Source organism: Leuciscus leuciscus (genome assembly GCF_965113295.1).
Source record: "Leuciscus leuciscus genome assembly, chromosome: 22".
NCBI classification, from domain to species: Eukaryota; Metazoa; Chordata; class Actinopteri; order Cypriniformes; family Leuciscidae; genus Leuciscus; species Leuciscus leuciscus.
The window spans coordinates 14088408-14108788 of record NC_138746.1 but is presented as its reverse complement, the minus strand read 5'-3'; the positions used below and the strand labels follow the sequence as shown (position 1 = coordinate 14108788).

The 20381-nt window shown below is 37.3% G+C and overlaps 1 protein-coding gene across 5 annotated transcripts in view; it reads left to right on the top strand.

The window, feature by feature from the left end:
* The first annotated feature begins 1885 nt into the window (after positions 1 to 1885).
* The window catches only part of vcla (vinculin a), a 42167-nt gene continuing 23671 nt past the window's right edge, over positions 1886 to 20381 (top strand). For 4 of the 5 annotated variants that reach the window (XM_082154185.1, XM_082154186.1, XM_082154184.1 and 1 more), the window contains exons 1-6: positions 1886 to 2258; positions 9906 to 9976; positions 13790 to 13940; positions 16182 to 16290; positions 17253 to 17375; positions 17741 to 17901. In XM_082154185.1, the coding sequence (XP_082010311.1) occupies positions 2091 to 2258; positions 9906 to 9976; positions 13790 to 13940; positions 16182 to 16290; positions 17253 to 17375; positions 17741 to 17901 (783 nt within the window). In that variant the 5' untranslated portion in view covers positions 1886 to 2090. The remainder of the gene's footprint in view (positions 2259 to 9905; positions 9977 to 13789; positions 13941 to 16181; positions 16291 to 17252; positions 17376 to 17740; positions 17902 to 20381) is intronic. The other variant, XM_082154187.1, reaches the window with a different exon arrangement.

Here is a 20381-nt window from a genome sequence, read left to right as displayed (position 1 = left end):
TGATTAGAAAAAACTAAGAAAACTATGAAGAAACATAGTTATTTCAACAAAAATACATCAAATGTGAAGTGTCACGCAGGGAATTGTGGGAATGTCAATTTACGCTTTTTCACTGTAAATTATACAATGACTTGTTCTTTTTCACTTCCAAAAACTGTAAATTCAACAGTATTTTACAGTAAAATTACATAAAATTTATCGTTAGATCTATCACAGTTGTTTACCGTATAAAGTAAGGAAACTTTCTCTTAACCATTTAACAGTTTTTCACTGTAGCATTTTTACAGTCTTTGACCGTTAAAATCACGATAATTTTTTGCAGCGTTGAAAATAAAAATCAAGTTGATGTCAGAATCAAACGTCCAGATTGATGTCAGTCTCCAGCGTTGGACCGATGTTGTATTGTAGTTGAAAATGAGAATCGGGTTGATGTCAGAAACCAACATCAGTCGGGTTCTGACGTCAATCCGACTTTCATTTGCAACCAAAATCCAACGTCAATCTGACATCGGGTTCTGACGTCAATCTGACATCGGGTTCTGACGTCAATCTGACATCGGGGTTTGTCTCTCAATCAGACGTTGGGTTCTGATGTCAACCCGACTTTCATTTCCAACCAAAATGCAATCCCTGCAACCAAAATCGACCCCCGGACTGACGTTACTTTCTAGTCAAGGACCTTGACAGTTAAAGTAAAAAGTTTCCAGAAAAAAATTATACTCAAGTAAAGTACAGATACTCAAAAAGTGTACTTAAGGACAGTACTCAAGTAGGCTAAATGTTTTTACTGTCCACTTAAATATATATATAGGCTATACAAAATATTATGAAAATTATAGAAACATTTGGTTTCAATGTGTAACCAAATGTAATTATAAATTTAAGTGTAAATTAGTGTTATTATACATTTAAATACTGAGTACTATTAATTAACAACATACTATAGATAGGGTTAGGGATAGGGTTAAGGTTTAGTTTAGGGTTAGCTTCATGTAATTATGCATAATTTACTGTTACTATGACGAGTAGGCCTACATGTAATGTGTAACAGACATTATGAAATAAAGTTTTACCTAAATGTTTCTTGAGCCTCAAATCAGATTATCAGAATGATTTCTGAAGATTCATTTGACACTGAGGACTGGAGTAACTGTCTGCTGAAAATTCAGCTTTGCCATTAAAGGAATAAATCACAGTTTAAAATATATTTAAATAGAAAACAATTAAGCTATTTTAAATTGTAATATTATTTCAGAATATTATAATTTTTTCTGTATTTTTTATTAAATAAATGCAGCCTTGGTGAGCATAAGAAAAACGTTAGTATGTAGTCTACATAGCCAATATACATGTGTGTGATATTTTTAACCTATTTGAGAAAAAGTATTTTTGCTTCCAGTTCATAAGAGAGACATTTAGCAGGCACGTGAACTTATGAATCTTGTGTGTTGCTCGACAACAGCATTATCTAAAACTAAGATTAATTGTCCACCACCGACACATTTAATGCTGTCACGCAGAAATGAGCACACGAAGAAGACATCAGCAGATGATCAGAATTAAAAGCTGCAGCCTAAGAATAGACATGCTTGCATGGTCTGTCATTGAGTATCAGTTACTTTGTTTCCGTTTCACTAACACCATTACCTATCATTAAAATCAAATGTGATCCACGGAATCCTCACTTTGTCATTCTAGCCCGACGCATTCCCTTTTTGGCTACTGACTGCATAACGTAGTCAGGGAAGCTCTTTAACACAGGTAGGGTGGGGAGGAGAAGAGTGGAAACAGCGTCAGCGCGGACCAATCAGCTGCTCCGATTGGCGTGAAACCTTTGCGCTGATTGGTTGACGAGCACTGACTCTTTTAAGACGTGCGTTCGTTCGCACTCACCGGGCGCCTGGCTTTGGTTATCCACAGAAGGCGTCGGTCGTTGAGGAGGCGTTTAGGGATTTCTCTGCATGAGTGGGATAGATTCGGGAATACACGTTTGGTTCGTGGTGCCCTTTGAAGAAATAACGGGGTAAAGCGCAGGACAGAGCGAACACGTGCCTTATTCTCAGTTGTGTTGAGGATATTTAGATTTCAGGATGCCAGTTTTCCATACCAAGACGATAGAGAGTATCCTGGAGCCGGTGGCTCAGCAGATATCTCACTTGGTTATCATGCACGAGGAGGGCGAAGTTGATGGGAAAGCGATCCCAGATCTCACTAGCCCAGTGGCGGCAGTGCAAGCGGCTGTCAGCAACCTCGTGCGGGTGAGAGTCCTGTCATCCATACAGCATCTTGTGTTTGAGTTTATCTGCTGTTTTATTGTCTTTCCGTTAAAACGTCTCCCTTTATATATATATATAAAAAAAAAAATTACCATGGTAACCACAGTTTCTTCCTAAATACCATACCACAGTTATTGCTACTATAGCCTACTGTAAATCATAATAAATATGAGACCTTCTCCACTTAGTATGAAACTTTGTCTTTTTTTTCATGACATTGGTTGGCTAACACCAAGTTTCCTGTGAAAATGTACTGCTTTGTTGTAGTTTTTGTTTGTGGTATTTTGGTGGGAATTATTGTTTACCTTGGTAATTTTGCGACGGGTCGTGATGTGATGAATGTGGGTGTTGCATAAGGAAATGACCCAGACCATAATGGGTTTGGTTGAATCAAATCTGAGTTTATTAGTTTGTGGCTAAAGGAGATTATGGATAATGTTAACACATGGTCCTGATGGATCAGTGAGGAGAATCACAGCAGGTGTCAGGGAAGTGTTGGGCAGTGCGAGTTTTCTGTTCTCCTCATTTAACTTTAAACTAAAGTGCCTCTAAAAAAACTCTCAAAGGCTGTGTTTGAGTTACAAAAGGCTGTATGCAATATCTGGAAGTGAAGTTGAATGATAAGGTCGGTGACACATTCAGCAAGAGCAGGGAGATATTGTAGTCAAATACATGCTGTAATCTTTCTTATGTTAAGTAGTGTCAAATTTAAATGTTCCCTTGCCTTATCCTGTATTGGAGTAGCTACAGTATTTTAAACGCATTAACCGACTTGAAGCAATGAGGTTTGCATCATAAAGATGAACTGAGTGTGATATAAATGGAGTCTTTATAGGTGGACTGTATTCTGCCTTGTACAAGGAGTTCATCTGTTTAGAAAAGTACTTTAAGTTCCGGTGTTGTTTCCAGGAAACATCAAAAACAGAATCATTAATCTCAGAAACCTGTACCATTATTTTCCCAGTGTACCCACAGCAACCAGACAGAATCTTGCTGGTATGTTCTCCTTCCTTTTTGGTCTCAATAAGGGAGTCTCTACTTGAAGAAAGTTCTCAGTCTGTTATTGAAAAGCATTCATTCAAGTAGTATGTGTAATACTGAAAAGTTATGAAATCCTGTTTATAATTTTCATAGTTTGATGTAATTTCTGGTCTGCACAAGCTGTTGAGTTCCATCTCAGTCTCATTTACTTTGTATTGTGTTCTAACTGAAATATATTTGTTCTATTCTATTCTATTGTGTTCTCTTGAAATTTGAAAATTGCTTCTTGTAACTTTTATGTTAAATATTCTTTTCAATTCCATTCTGTTCTTTATTGTATTCTATTTTTTTATGCTTTTTGTGTATTTTTAAATAACTCCATGCATTTGAAAACATTGGTTCTAGTAAGTTTCTACAGTGTGTAGTTAAATGTTCTATTCTATTCTTTTTCAAGTTATGTGCACCATATGTGCTCAGAAGTATGTGTGTTGTGAGTGGTTTAACGCAAGCAGGACCTGCAAGAGTTTCTTTCTTTTTTTTTTGAGAATGTAGAAGTGTTTCTTTCAGTATTACTCTGTTTCTTCTTGTTTATTTGGTAACTTACTACCAGCTGTCATTAGGTATAGTAATGCGAGAAGAATCCTCCTAGTGTATGTGAGTAAGTTACAAATAGGGAGTGAGCATTTTGTGCCGGGAATAAATAGGTCTTCTAGCCTGGGAAGTAACACAGTCTCACAGTGCATGGCCGGAGGGGGTGTTTCATGCCCAGGGAGAGTGACTCCCTGCTGGCTTGAGGAAGTCTAAAGTGTCAGCGTCTTCACTGGAGACACACCCAGAGCACCAGCACCTCTCTCATTTGTAGCACCTGTTTCTGCTGAAGTGTCCAAAACATCAGCCAAGCCTCGAAATCAAGGCTGAGTGAAGAGGCTTTATATCTCTTCTCACTCTAAAGACTGGGCTGTATCTTGGAGACTGTTCTATGTTTAGATCGTCAACATTCTCTTGGTCACTTTGAGATTGTGGTAAGAGATTAGTTTGTCAACTAAAGTATAATGGCCCTAATTGTGACAAATAAAGAATTGAGCATGCAATTGTTTATTGTAATGCTAACGCAAATATATTACTCTCTCTAGTTCAAGCTTCCACAAAATATTAGATAGATATAAATATAATAGACACAGTCCAGAACCATATCCAGGGAATATACAGTCTGTAACTTGGACTGATTAACGGTCATTGCTGGGTGTTGAAGGACTGTAATGAAGCCAGTAAGGAACAGCCAACTATATCTACCTGGAAAGCAATTTTTTTCAAGTTAAGATTTTCTTGATCTCTCTTCTCTCTGAATGCTTTTTTTATGACTCTTAACGGAGAAGACAGCAGGGGTCTCGCTGGCCTGGAGGGGAGTCTCCATGTCTGTCTGTCTGTCTGTCTGTCTGTCTGTCTGTCTTTTCAGCCAAGTCTGTCACAGCGCATTGGAAGAGAGCCATTGGCATACCGTCCATATGCAATTGTAAATATGTGCCATTTATGTCATCCATGGCTAAGCTCTTAGATTCACTTAGGAGTCAGCAGTAGGGTAGAACTATGAAATGCTTCTGTTGTTATAACGTCACTTTCAACGACAAAATGTGGCGATTAAAGACATGACCTGCAGTAGAAATTCAAAGCCAAAGCCAAACTCTAGGACTTCAGTGGAATGTTTTCATCCCTAGCTGCCACTTGCAGGGAAAACTCCCTTAGTGATAAAATTATTGTGTGAGAGGAGGTGATGCCCTTTGAAACGTGTTAAACTGAAGTAAATCCCAGTCATTCATACAGAACTATCACAATGTGATAGTAAGACCCACACTGATGACACAAGCATAAACTTGTTTGCAGTTTGCTGCTTCCCTCGGCTCCCATAATCCCTCAAGTACTTTAAACAGACATTTTCCTTTTAAAGCAAGTCTCTATTGTGACTTCTCCAGAAAATAATTCCATCCTTGACTAGAGAGAATATATTTTGAGTGGTGTAAATATTTGCAGTATTATGACTGATTTCTATGAATTGCAAAGTAGATGGGACTCTACACGGCTCTTTTATGTGGATTTTATGATGATTCTAACTTAATGGTATGACACTTAATATAAAATACAATAACAATACTTTTAATTTTGATTCTGTTTGAAATTAATGTTATTTATACTTTTCTCATAGTAAAAAAGCTCAAAAGCCTGCACACAGAAAAATTTGTATAAATAAATGTGATATACTGAAAATTTGTTGTATATTTTCGATACATGTCATTTCGTTATAAAAAGGGTTCATCATTGATTTTCTGTTATTTCATTAAATTATTATTAATCAGTTGTTTGTTATATTGTTATATACTTAAAGAGATAATGTTTTAGAAGCCTGCATCTTTCTTTCCTTCTTTAATTATTTCTGTCCTTTTTCAGGAATACTACACATAAACATATAAACAAAATATATTTAATGTATTGGAAAAGCCATCATATATATATTATATTACATATACATAATCATTTTTAAAAATCTTACCAACACCAAACTTTTGAATGGTAGTGCGTGTGTTTATATATATATATATATACAGTATCTTGTAAACTGACCCAAAACTTAATACAGTAATAAATAATAAAAATAATTTTAGGGATTATCTGTTGTGGTTGAGGTTGACCACTGGTATCAACCACCGGAAAGCCCATATGTAGAAACATTTTATATAAACACACGCACTACAATTCAAAAGTGTGGTGTTGGTGAGATTTTAAAAAAATAAGTCTCTTATGCTCTCCAAGGATATGTTTTTTTTGTTACAAACAATTGCTAGTTAAGTTTTTCCTGGATTCTTTGATAAATAGAAATGTAAAATAAAAAAAATTATAATAAAAATAATAATAATTTGTTAGAAACCGTGTTACAAAAGATTTCTGATCAATTGAATGCATTTTTGCTGAATAAAAGTAATAATTTCTTTAAAAAAATTAATAATGAAACAAAAAATTGTAATGAAACAGACTCAGTGGAAGTCTTGGCTGAAGTTTTGTGGAAGTGGGAACTTGTGTGACATTTCGGTTGCACTTTATGTATGTTTTGGGAAACTGGGCTGTTGATCATCCACAATGCACAAGTTCTCTCAGTCCGGCCTCTTCAGTCTTGTTCTCTGAAATGGTCTGAATTGTGTTTAATGCTATCTGACAGTGGGCCGATAGACAGGAGCCGGAGCAGCTGCTGACCTGGGCTGCTCTCTCAGAATCCATTATCACAGCACTAATGCACCTGAGATCAAACAGCCTTTTTAGTGAAGCCACAACTGCTATACGCACTCTGCATTAATTATGCATCAAAAGTACACAATCGATGTATCTCTGCCTCTCGAGTCTGTCTTTCTGTTACCCATATGCTTTGTTCGACACCACGAAAACTGACAAATGTGCGGTTGAGGGGCCTTTTATAAAGTCGAACCTTTTATGGATCCACCAGCGTGTGTGCAGAGTTTCCCTTTAAAGGAGTTATGAGTCTTTGCGGAGTTTGTGGGAATCAATGAGAGATACTTCTGAGTTCGAGCGTAAACATTCGGCAGATGACAGAATGCTGTGACAGAGCAGGAGCCTTGTTATATAAACAGCCATCATGGAGAGAGAATGCAGTCACACCTGCTTTTCTTTCGGCTGAGGGAAAGGCATCTTACTGTAGGTGCATGCCGTCACATTCTAGCATACACAAACGCTGTGTGCGTCCAGTGCAACCCTCACACACAAATGACCATTAGAGGAATGAGATGTCAGATGTCAAATATCTGTTCCGTTTTTTTATGAGCTGGTGTCATTGAACGGGTGGTTGCTTCATTAACTGCCCTGTTACACATGTTGCTATACGCTGTAAAAGAAAAATATTTCAATTGATGGTAAATAGTTGTTTTTTTTACAGGTGATGAAATTGAATGCCACTGCAAAATTTAATGATCCATTTCCATGAATCACAGCTGATAAAAATAGGCAGTATAAACAGTTTAGTGTCACTTGCTCAAAAACAGAACCATCAGGGGAAAGGCCCGTTCACACCAATGATAATGATAACTATTTTAGCATCCATATTAATGGACGATAATGTTATGCCTATTCTAATTGAGCGGTTCAGTTATGGTCTGTCAACATAACTGCAGGACACACTTTATAATCAGGTGGATCATTTTTAGCATTTATCAGATGGAAAAAAATGATTCCTACTACGATATCATTTTAAAACTTGATAGTTATCATTCTTCTTGGTGTGAGCAGACCTTAACTCTGATCACTTAAAAAATCCAATAACAATTACTTAATTTAAAATGTTATATAAAATGGATTGATGCTCATAAATGGTAACAAAAAAACATTAAATTCCACTGTAAATGTTGTATTAATGTTTTTCTCTGTAAATTACGATCATATTGTGTGTTTTTTTTAAATAGTAATTCTTACTTTTTATTTAAAATAAACTTCAGTGCAATTGTTTTTACAATATTTTTACACATATTGTCCCATCAAATCTAATATAATTTTTCACTGTAAACATAAGGTAGCTTATAGCCAATTAACAGGTTTTTACTGTAGAATTGTTACATCCTTTTTCTGAAATTGGACATGTTTGACAGTGTAGTTATGCAAGTGTCTATGCAAGAGATTTGAAATCATTGCCATCACTTTATTTACTGCTTTATTGTCCTCATCTAAGTTTAGGTGCAGGTAGTAAAAGCAAGGATACTTGATTCAGTATTGTTCTAATCTAAATACATATTTTGTGCAATTAAACCTGTGTTCATTTGTTGCTTTATAGAATCTTTGGTGCTTGCTTGTAAAGCCCAGAGAAAGGTGGCAGTGGGCTCTTATTTGCCACCATTGCTATTTGCCCTTTGCCCCTCAGATGGCCTAATAGACCAGGACTGAGCTTAGATTAACCATGGATAATGTTGTTGAAAGTCCAGTATCTCAAGAGAAGTGTATGGTGGAGGCCCCACTGAGAAGAGCGTTTCAATATAGCATGTGCCAATAGACACTAATAAGGCTCAGATACACTGAAAGTAATGGGTGCATTTACCCATTGTTTTACCCTCTGACCACATGACAGTGTGACTGGTGGAAGGGTAGTTCATGTTTATCCGAAAAGACTTCATTCTTATTCAGTACATCTACCAAACAGGCATGCACTTTTTTTGTGTGTGCAAATGTGATTGCTGTTCCCACTTTAGCCCAGCAGTTAACCTAGTTAACCCAGACTTATTTATGGGTCCCCTTCACCCAATTAGGGCCCAGTAAATGAGTGTGCTGCACTACAAAAGCACCATCCTCCATACACAACTCAGATGCGATCAATGGTCCTTAGCAGGTCATCGGCTAGGAATCAATACACTCTATTATTTACTACTTTACATCTGTTAGACCTGTTTCTCATCTCATTATGTCATTCCTTTATACATACATACATACATACGTATATATATATATGCATAAAAATGTCAACTCATGATAGTGACTAGAGCTTGATGGGAGGTTGAAAGTTGTCTTCAAATATGTTTCAGAGATGGAGGACAGACAAATGAATGTGACTGCCTTGGTGTAATTACATCATTGGAAAAAAAGAGCAGGCAGGAAGAGGCCATGTGCTGTGTGGAGATAACAAACATCTCTCTGTTACACCACTATCTCTGCATTAGTGGACTCTAAAGAAGGACACTGTAATGTCATTCCTTATGTCCAGTGAAAGGCCAAATAAACCACAGTGATGTGAGCATGTGTGTGGTCTTGTATCTTGTCACCTCAGGATTATGATTTAAAAATTAAAGAGTGGTTTTGTGTGATGTAAGAGAGAATTAGGGGCTGTTTTTTTTAATATTCAGATTAATGGCAGATAGGGTTGGACGTTTAGCCAAAAATATCAAAGTATTTTGCGTGATGCAAATAAATCAATGACTTGAATCAATCTTTGAAACAGACAGTTATAACTGATTTATCGACATGAATTGAATAATTAGAAAAGAGTTTAATAACATGGCCTTAAAGGGATAGTTTACACAAAAATGAAAATTTTGCCATCATTTACTCACCCTCAAGTTGTTCCAAACCTGTATGAGTTTATTTCTTCTATAGAACAAAAAAGAAGATATTATGAAGAATGTTGGTTGACGGGAGCCATTGGCTTCCATAGTATCCCCCCCCCTTTCTTTTTCTATTTCATTGTATTTTTTGTTGTTTTGTTTTTTCTTTGGTGTGTGTGTGTTAGTTTTGTTTCATTTTAGTTATTTTGTATAATTTAATTTTCAGTGTGTTCATTAGGAAATAATCAATAAATGGGTGTGGTAATGGCAGATGATCAGCATGGGTTGTGGGTTGTTGTTGTTTTAGATTGGACAGTTGGAAGTACTGGCAGCATCCCAGACAGCGAGCAGCAGATCAGCCTCAGGGCTCATTCAAAACACATAGGCCCTTATTGTGTCCAGATACTCAGAGCGACCCCATTCACAAGCTGTGTCAATCTGGTGTGCCTGAGGGCTAAAGCTTTTCCCTGTGTGAATAACTTTGTTTGAGTTACAGCTTGTGTCAGAAAAATAAAAATGCATGTAAATGATCTTGTAAACTAGCTTGTTTTACATGTGTTCTTAGGTGGGGAAGGAGACGGTTCAGACAACAGAAGACAAGATTATGAAGAGAGACATGCCTTCGGCCTTCATTAAGTAAGACCTGTGCTTCCTGTCTCTCTCCAGGCGCTCATCATGTGAACATACATAAACTCTAATCACACTGAACACAGACACGCTCATTGAACAGCATTAACAGCAAGGCATGTGCCTTTACCTTGTCAAGAGTTTAAAGTGACGAAACATTGAATAGAATTGTCTAAATATCTGAAGCTTTTTGTTTATCCTTATTTTACACAATACGAGATACCTATAAGGCCTAATGTCATGGTCTTTGGATGTCTTGATACTGAAGAAAGCTCCACAATGTGATGTGGAGGTTAAATAAGGTTTGCTTGCCGTTAGGGGCTGAGTCATACCCTCACTGATAAAGCTTGGGTGCGTTTTCCAGCGAGCTTACAATGCATTATTGATAAGTCTAAGTAAAAACTATATGACTGCTCTCCCTAGTGTCTCCCCGGGTGTGTGAAGTGGTGTCTTGGTAGCTGATGTAGATGGAGCAGTTAGTGTTGATTGTATTTAATATTGATGCACTGTCTGTCTGTGTCTGTCTTTCACAATCTTTTTCATCGCTCTCTCAGTCTCGCTTCCTTGCTTAAGTCAGAAAGTCACTGAGAACACAAAGAGGTGCTTGTTCCTTTGCTTCTCACACCTTTAGGGGGTAAAACTGCAAATTTAGGATTAAAAAAAAAAAGTTTTCTTTGAAAAGGAAAGTGAAAAGAAGACTAGAAATTTGAGAAGAGGAGGTAACTGGATCATGACATTATTTTACATGTTATATATCAATTGTAATCATATATCATTTTTATGCATATCAATTTATACAATAAAAAATATGATATAAAGTAATGTGATTCAGTATAAGGAAGGAAGAGGACAGGGTCAGCTTTACTGAGGCTTGTGCTTTATTCAATTTCAAATGGTCAAAACAAAAGTCACGCTCACAGCGCTTCAATAAACTCAGCCCAAATACACAATCAATGATGCAGCTCTCCAGAGCATTCAGTGCAACCTTCTGTAATATCCCGCCAGCCCCAGGAACTGCCTCACCTCCTTTTTGGTCTTGGGTTTTGGGCAGGCTGCAACCTGTCCGTGACCCAAGTGGAAGCCCAGATACCTGACCTCACACTTCTTCAGGGTGGCCGTCAGTCTGGCCCCTCTTTGCACTCTCAGGACCGCACGCAGATGCTCAATATGACACTGCCAGTCATTACTATATAGATGATAATGTCATCTAGATAGGCAGTGGCATATGCAGCATGTGGCCAGAGAATCCTGTCCATGAGACGCTGAAAAGTGGCCGGTGCCTCGAACAACCCGAAAGGAAGTGTAACAAATTGGTGCAATCCAAACGGCGTTGTGAAGGCTGTTTTTTCTTCGGATATAGGTGATTAGGAGATCTGCCAAATCCTTTAGTCAAATCCAGTGTTGAATAAAATCGAGCTATACCAAGCCGATCAAGCAATTCGTCATATGCGTTGAATTTCGACACAACATTCACCTTACGATAATCCACATAGAATCGTACAGAGCCGTCCATTTTAGGCACTAAAACTCTCGGGCTCGCCCATTTGCTGTGGGATTCTTCTGTTACCCCCATGTAAACGCTTGCCTTGATCAGTGAGAATCTCTTTCAGGATTTTGCTCTTTTCTCTTTTGCAGAAATGCTGTGGAGCACCATTGCCTCTTTGTATCGCGTTGCATAGTCTACCAGGACTAATGCAAACGTTGCCCACATTCGAATTGTTCTAATGGCCCGATGAGGTCCATACCAATTCTTTCGAAGGGGACCTGCATTAAAGGGAAGAGGGCGCAACGGCTCTTTTGGGGAGGCCGGTGGTTCACAACAAGCCTGCAAGCCCACTTCACTTTCTAATGGTCAAAACAAAAGTCACACTTCAATAAACTCAGTTCAAATAAACAATCAATGATGCAGGACACAGGCACGAGTCCTCACTCTCTTATCAACTCCCTGTTTCCCAGGCTTATATCCGGTCTCTCCACGGCAATTACTGCAACTAGACACAGGTGTTTGTCATTTTGTACTTTGTCATTACGTCTCCCAACTCTCACTACACACACACACACACTGGCCACTTTATTAGGTACATCTTGCTGGCACTGGGTTGGACCTTAATAACTGCCTTAATTCTTCGTTGCATAGATTCAACAAGTTGCTGGAAACATTCCTCAGAGATTTTGGTCCATATTGACATAATAACATCACACAGTTGCTGCTGATTTGTGGGCTGCACATCTATGATGCAAATCTCCCGTTCCACCACATCCCAAAAGTGCTATATTGGATTGAGATCTGGTGACTGTGGAGGCCATTAGAGTATAGTGAACCCATTGTCATGTTGAAGAAACCAGTTTGAGATTATTTGAGCTTTGTGATGTGGAGCGTTATCCTGCTGGAAGTAGCCATCAGAATATGGGTACACTGTGGTCATAAAGAGATGGACATGGTCATCAACAATTCTCAGGTAGGCTGTGGCGTTTAAACGATACTCAATTGAAAGTGTGCCAAGAAAATATCCCCTGCACCATTACACCACCAGCAGAATGGATGCTTTCATGTTGTTTACGCCAAATTCTGACCCTACCATCTGAATGTTGCAGCAGAAATCGAGACTCAAAAGACCAGACAACATTTTTCCAATCTTCCATTGACCAATTGGGTGAGCCCGTTCAAATTGTAGCCTCAGTTTCCTTTTGACAGGATTGGCACCCAGTGTGGTCTTCTTTGTAGCCCATCTGCGAGTGGAGTTGACAGGTCCATATGGACCCTGCATGGCTTCTTTCTGCTCACTAATCGGCCCCCAAAGCGGCATCGTTTTTTAGAAGATTGTCCAAATGCTAAAATAAAAGGCAAACCAAAATGATAAACTGTGATATGGTCATTACAGTAAGCAGGTCAAAATTTTGTTGGAGAAACAGAAGGAGATTAAATTTAGAGGAAATGCTTACAGTTATTAATAGTGTTTGGTAAGACAAGAATCACTATTTTCATTGCTCATAGCTCAAGGCTTTAGCTTGTTTCTTCTGCACCATTTGTAGTACAGACATGAATTATAACTCAAATTGTGCTGCTTATCGAGGGGAGTTGTGCTTTTACCTTTCAAAGTGATCAGACTTGATCAGGCCTTGCAGATGATAAAGCAATTCATATCAGTATGAATCTGTATCTATTTGAAATGGCTTGGCAGACGGGCTCAGTTAAAGACCGTAAAAGCCTTAGCTGACACATTTGGCACCATAAACACAAGCTGGCACAGGGCTCATCAATCAGCACACATGTGGCTGGTGACAGGAAATGTGAACCTCTATATATATAGGCTCTGTTGTAAGCACTGACACCCGAGTGGTGCCTCATACGTCTGGGTCTCCACCGCAGAATAATGATGAAGAAAGGCCTCCTCCTGAACACGTCATCATCCTGCTCTCCCGTCTCATGGGCCATTGGGCAACTGGGATGTGCTTTTAATTTCTATTAATACAGTGTGGGAGAAGATCTTACACTGCTTGCTGGAAAGCTTTGGAATTGTTTACTGCCCTCAGTTCTGGGAATAGAGTGTTTGAATAATCTTGATTTGTGATTTAGTGGCCCAGTAATTTAATTGCAATTAAGTCAGTTAGTTATGCCACCTCTTATTTGAATCAAGTGCATAGTTTTTCTTTTTGCACGTAATATTTCATTTATTTAGCATTGATGAGATTTGTGAGACCCTGGCATTCATACGGTATGAGTTTTAAAAAGATGTTTATATTAGATTTTTTTTGGAGCCTGTATAAAAGGCCAACTAGTACAAATGAATATACTCAGTCATTATGTTTCTTGTTTCTCAGGGTGGAGAATGCCTGTGCGAAGCTTGTGGAAGCAGCTCAGATGCTGAGGACAGACCCGTACTCTGTCCCGGCCCGTGATTACCTCATCGATGGCTCGCGGGGCATCCTCTCTGGCACTTCAGATCTGCTTTTGACCTTTGATGAGGCCGAGGTACGAATGGGAATGAAGGCTATCTTAATGATGAAATTTCAGCTGATGATTAATTTTCCTAAAAATAATTGAGACGAATGATTTAATTGCCTATAAGTTTTGTTTATGTCACTTACATCCTAATACACATAAGCTACCATTCAAAAGTGTGGGGTCAGCAAGCATTCAGCAAGGATGCATTCTTATACTACTGTAGATGTATCATGGTTTCCACAAAAATATTAAGCAGCACAACTTTTTTTTTATTGATAATTGTAATGATAAGAAATGTTTCTTGATCACTAAATCAGCATTTTAGAATGATTTCTGAAGGATCATAATAATTCAGCTTTGCCATCACAGGAATAAATGACATTAACATTTACATAAATTACATTAAAATAGAAAACAGATTTTTGAATTTCCCTGATTTCCCAATATTATTGTTTTTACTGTATTTTTGATCAAATAAATGCAGCTTTGGTGAGCATTATAGACTTCTTTTAAAAAACAAATCTTACTGACCCCAAACTTTTGATAGGCATTGTACATAGACCAGCTTGATTGTAGCTAAATTGAGAATCAGGATTTAAAAAAATTTTTTTTTTAACAGAGATCACGATTCTCCCACGATTCTGAACAGACAACTACACAAAATAACATGTAATTTACTAGAGATTCTGACAAAATATTTATTGCTTTAAATGTTTAATTAATCTGAATTAATTATTTTTATAAATGGTTTAAATTAATGATTCAATGACTCTCTCATAAATACTTCACTTGCTTTATTACTGGATGAATCAGCGTTTTTGAATGAATATCTTGAATGAGTGATTCAATGACAAAGGACAAAATATATTTGTATATATATATTTTTGTAATTGTTTTACATTGTTACGTAACGATGTAATTGATACAAGTGTTATTTGAAGCGCCAAGTTACTTTCAAGTTACTTTCGCTGCCATAGACATCAGTTATATCTGAACTATAAACTTTCATCCAAGTACTTCTGATAATTTGTATCTTTTTAATGCAGAAATAACAAAACTGGGGTGTGTTTCCCAAAGCCAACTAAGCAATCATAGTTGGCCAACGATGCTTTATGGCTCAGCGGAAGAGTGAACTTCTATTAATGTGAAACTTGCAGTCAACAGTAATGCAATTAGTTTTCCTTAAATTTTTTTACATTTAATTTGAACAGACAGCAATATTTTTATCTTCAAGCAATTTGCTTGTCAAAAGTGATTCATGTTCTGTTCATTATTTGATTTTTGGATGTGAATAGTGCATGTGCGCTTTCATGTGAATCCTCAGTAGATCTGGTAAAGATCATGTGTAAAATGCATGTAGTTTTTTTATTCTTTTCTTTTTAAAATCTGATTGAAGATTGGATTCGTAAAATATTTCTGTCTTTCTGTCGAATAATCAGTTCACGGCACATCCTGAATTTGAATTCTTTGGATCATCTATGCAAAAAAAATAGCTTTTCTTCTGGCCTAACAACATTAAATACACAGTCCCTTGTCATGCGGAGTACCTTGTGGTCCTAATGTGCCGTGCTCCATATATCCAGCCTCCCGTGTGGGTGCAGCATAATGGAGCTCACAACGGAGCACATGATCTGAGTGAGCCGCCTTGCACAGTGTGTCTTCTATCAGCGCAAGCTACTTTTGAAGTTTCTACTTCTGCGTGTCACAAGATTTCTCATCACAAGACAAGACAAGACATAAAACCCAGCACCACAGAGTAAATAGACTCATAATATGTATTCGAAACCAAAAATGCTCCCTAAAACCATCTACTGCCAGTAATTGCTGTACTATTAAAAAATTATTAGAAATACCCAATATTTGTAGTGAAATTAAACATTTCCAAGAGAGCTCTTGTGTGATGTGGTGTGTATGTACATCCACTGGCAAGAAGATATTAGATCATTGGTTTGTGGTGAAGGCTAACTCTCTGAGCTCTATTAATAGTGCTGCTATCATCTTTCTCAAGGAGCTGTGTAGTTCACTGGGCAATGAGTAAGCTTGATGTTTTGGTACTATGCTGTATCCTGTGGGTTTGCCTGTTTGCGGCAGCGACCTGCAAAATAAAACATTAGTTCTCAAAGGTAGAGCAACGCAAAGGTCATGGGCTTGATTCCCAGGAAATAAATAAATGTATAAAATGTATAGCTGTACGTTTTTTTGGATAAAAGCTTTTGACAAATGCATGTCTTTTTCTGTTGTATCATTGGTATTTTATGTCTTTTTTAGGTGCGTAAAATTATCCGCGTGTGTAAGGGCATCCTGGAGTACCTGGCTGTCGCAGAGGTTGTGGAAACCATGGAGGACTTGATCACTTACACTAAAAACCTGGGACCAGGTACTTCTGTTTAATGCTTTTATGTATCTGTTACTTCCTTTTGAAGAGTTTTCAATTCATTCTGTTTGAATTTGAGTTGACGCTGTTGACATGTTGGCTCATGTAAGTGGACAGTTGGCAGTGATTATTTGCATGAATCAGATTCATTGTTATTATTGTTGAATGATTATTTTATAAAGATTTTTTTGTTACTTTTTAAGATAATAATCTTTAAATTAGGGTATGACTATGACCATGAAAAAAATGTTATTTGTCATATATGTCCTATTCAACTGTTTTCATTAGGTGGTATTGTTTTGGAGGGACGAACTTCTATTTATGTGAGGCATTTTCAGTTTCTAGTAGCCTTTTTTTCTTGCTTCTATTTGTGCTTAATGTATAGCATGAACTATTGAAAAATAGTTTTTTCAGAAATGCACATTACATGACTATGCACTTACTGACCCCAAACCGTTCAAAAGTTTGGGGTCAGTAATTATTATTTTTTTGTTGAAAGAAATTAATACTTTTAATCAGCAAGGATACATTAAATTGATCAGGAGTGACACTAAAGACATTTAATGTGTAAAAAAATTCAGCTTTGCCATCACATGAATAAATTAGCTTACAATGTATACAAATAGAAAACAGTTATTTTAAATTGTAATAATATTATCACAAAATTACTATTTTAATCAAATAAATGGAGCCTTGGTGAGTATAAGAGATTTCTTTCAAAACATCAAAAAATCTTACAGACTTTTGAATGGTAGACTACAATTTTTAGATTTTATTTGTGTATGAACTGATATTGGACATAATTTAATAGCACTGTTATTCTTCCGTCTTTAGCAAATCCCAAATTGAACATCCATTTTTGGATTATAAATATATGGAGAATAATTGCTAGCTGGACAGTTCCTCAGTCCTTCATGTTTCTTGCACAGCTGTTTAATATATATATATATTTTTTTTTTTGTTAGGCATGACGAAAATGGCAAAGATGATTGACGAACGGCAACAGGAGCTGACACACCAGGAGCACCGTGTGATGCTGGTCACCTCCATGAACACAGTGAAGGAACTGCTGCCCGTGCTCATATCTGGTGAGAGACCAGCGAACCGCTGTGTGTGTGTGTGTGTGTGTGTGTGTGCTGCGTGTCGTCTCTGTGTGCCAGCCGTTGATATGGCAACACTGATAATTGGAGCCATTTAACCGCCTTAGTGGGAGGGATAGATTTTTTCCCTTTATCCTGTTGGATTTCTGCAGTTGGCTCAGCATTAAATAGCCGGGTTGATGGCGGCTCATCTGTACACGCAAAAAGGCTTTTAATGTTGATGTTTGCAAATATGTCTACTCATATGGAGATAATTAGTTGCCTGATTTTTGGATACAGTATTGATCTGTAAAGTAGTTTTAGATAGCTGATGAAAGGGAGTACTAACAAAATTGTTTTTTGAAACCCATTAGCAATTAAAATCTTTGTGACAACCAAGTGCACTAAGAGTCACGGTGTGGAGGAGGCCTTGAAGAACAGAAACTACACGTTTGAGAAAATGAGCGCTGAGATCAACGAAATTATCAGAGTGCTGCAACTCACTTCTTGGGACGAGGACGCCTGGGCCAACAAAGTATGAGCCTTATCACTACATTATCGCATACACTCCTTCCTACAACCCACCCTAAACAGTTACATTAAGCTACATTTGCTTCGAAAGATTAGACAGTTCCTACCGTCCTTGGGAAATTTAAGTGTAAAATTTTTTATTTACTATGTTTCCAAAAGTTAAGCATGACAGTGGCATTTGTGTAGAAACGTAAAAATCCCATTCATTTTTTTCCACAGAAAATTTGATTTCTAATGATAATGTAAAAGCCTTGATGATCCACTCGGATATATGAATGGGAGAAATTGTTATTGTAACTCAATAGATCGACTGTACTTTACAGTTAAAAAAAGCTATAAGCATAGCCTGCATATGCATTGTGATCAATATAGCTGCTCTAGGAATGGATGTCAAAGCAATGCGATAAGATTCCAGCGACAATCAACACGAAGCGACAAAATCACAAATCACAGCCAATCAGAAGACTTGTGGACAGGCTCTCTCTGCAAGTGCACTTCTGCTTCACATTTGCGACAAATTTGATACGTACATTATCAAATGGATTAAAAATAAACTAATAGTAACTAATTTGATCTCCCGTCGCCTGGTGTGTATCTGAAGAGGACAAAAACTCTTATTAACATGGACAATATACATTTTATTGCATATTGCAGCATCCCATCTGGTTAGGACACATTGCTACAGTTTTTGTTTGGTGATTTGAGCTTTAGAGGTGCAATTTATTTTAGAGTTGGAAATAGCTGCCTGGTGCATTACAAATGTGGACATCAAGTGAACTGACGTGCCTTAAAGGGGTTTAATAATTAGTTGTTTTGTATTGTACCACATGACTGATTCAGTCACGTCACAGCGAATTATTATTATTTTTTTTATTTATTTTTTTATCCAAATATTCTAATCTTGAGATTTATCTGAAAGCTGGTTGTTTTAGTTCAAGGTTTAAATATTTTTTTTAAATGTATTTAAAGAAAATGAATGGGAAAAATACATGGCCGCTTCAAAAAAGAAATCTGTGTTCTATTGAGACCCCTTGGTGTATCTTTGTTTTTCTCTCTAAATGAATCTGACACTCCCATCCTGCTAATGTAATAATCTGTTCCATTTCCTGGACTGTTCACAGTCAGGCTCAGCATTCACTGACTATATTACATAAAAATACACAGGCCTAATAACCAGAATAGATAAAAAAAACCTCATCATGGCATCAGTGTTTAACCGTTAGATTAACGATCTGCCGTTTAATATTTCACAAAGTCTACTGAATCATTTGATCCTTCTTCCTGATTGATGACACCCTTTGCTTGCTTAGCATGCATATTAAATATTTCCATAAGAAACCACTCTACTTTCAAAATCAGTTTCCTAAGCTTTCATTTACTTTGCTGTCACCTCTGTTTTTTTTCTTTTTGCCCTGATATAACTCTGTAAACATGCCTCTTTCTTTTTTGCTCTCTTTCTGTTCTGTGTTCTTCCATTTTTTTCCCTTCCTATAGAAGGTAAGCTCTCCTCTCTCCCGCTTTGTAATGCGACAAACTGCATGCCAGATCATTGTGTTGCTAACCGTATGTCTGTGTTAGTATTTTCATTCTTGTTTTTTGTTTTTTACATTATGTTTGATAGAAAGCCCTTTCTCAGCCTGGCTTGTCATTTTAAATGCTGTGTTTATATAAGGGGTGATGTATTTTCGGGAAACCTAGCACCAAAACAAAACAATAAATTGCAATTAGAGAAGTTGTTTTCTGATGTGGTGTGGAATGCAACTGTGCCATTACTCATCCTCCACATTCACATCTCCCATTCTCGAATCATCCCTCATTTAGAACACTCTGTCTCACAGTTAATCACTAATGTCTTGCTCTGGAAGTGACAACTTTTTAACACTTGATGTCTGTCTCCATGGCTCCCGCTGTACATGTTCCTTTAATCTGAATGCTGTCTTACCAGATCAACCTGATGTTCTGCTCCATGACTCCTGATGCACCGCTCCACCCACTTTTAAATATCCAATGAAATGGCTTGACGAGTGCAGTTTGCTTTTGTGTTCATGCATTTCTTGTTGAAATAGAAAATTGGGGTGGTATATATTGGAAAGCTCCTCCCTTTTTATTGAATTAGCCAATAGTCTTTAGTTTAGTTTTGCAATAAAAAGTGGTTTAGTCATGAAACATTGGCAGTTGCTAGTTGGAGGTTGCTCTGATTTTTGAGAGAATTTTATCGGACGAAATTTTTATACGCCGCTCCGAGTGTGATTGATGAATCATCAATATTTTTTATCAGTGTCCCTGAAAAGAAAGATTGTAAATTGAGTGCATGTCTGTGTGAGTGCAAGCTGTTGAAGCTCCGCCCCCTGTGCCAGGAGCAGCAGCTCATTTGCATTTAAAGGGACAGACACAAAATGCATTTTTGCTCACCCTCAGAAAGTGACAATTTTAACATGCTATATAAAAATATCTCTGGGGTTCTCTGAGGACATCAAATACTTA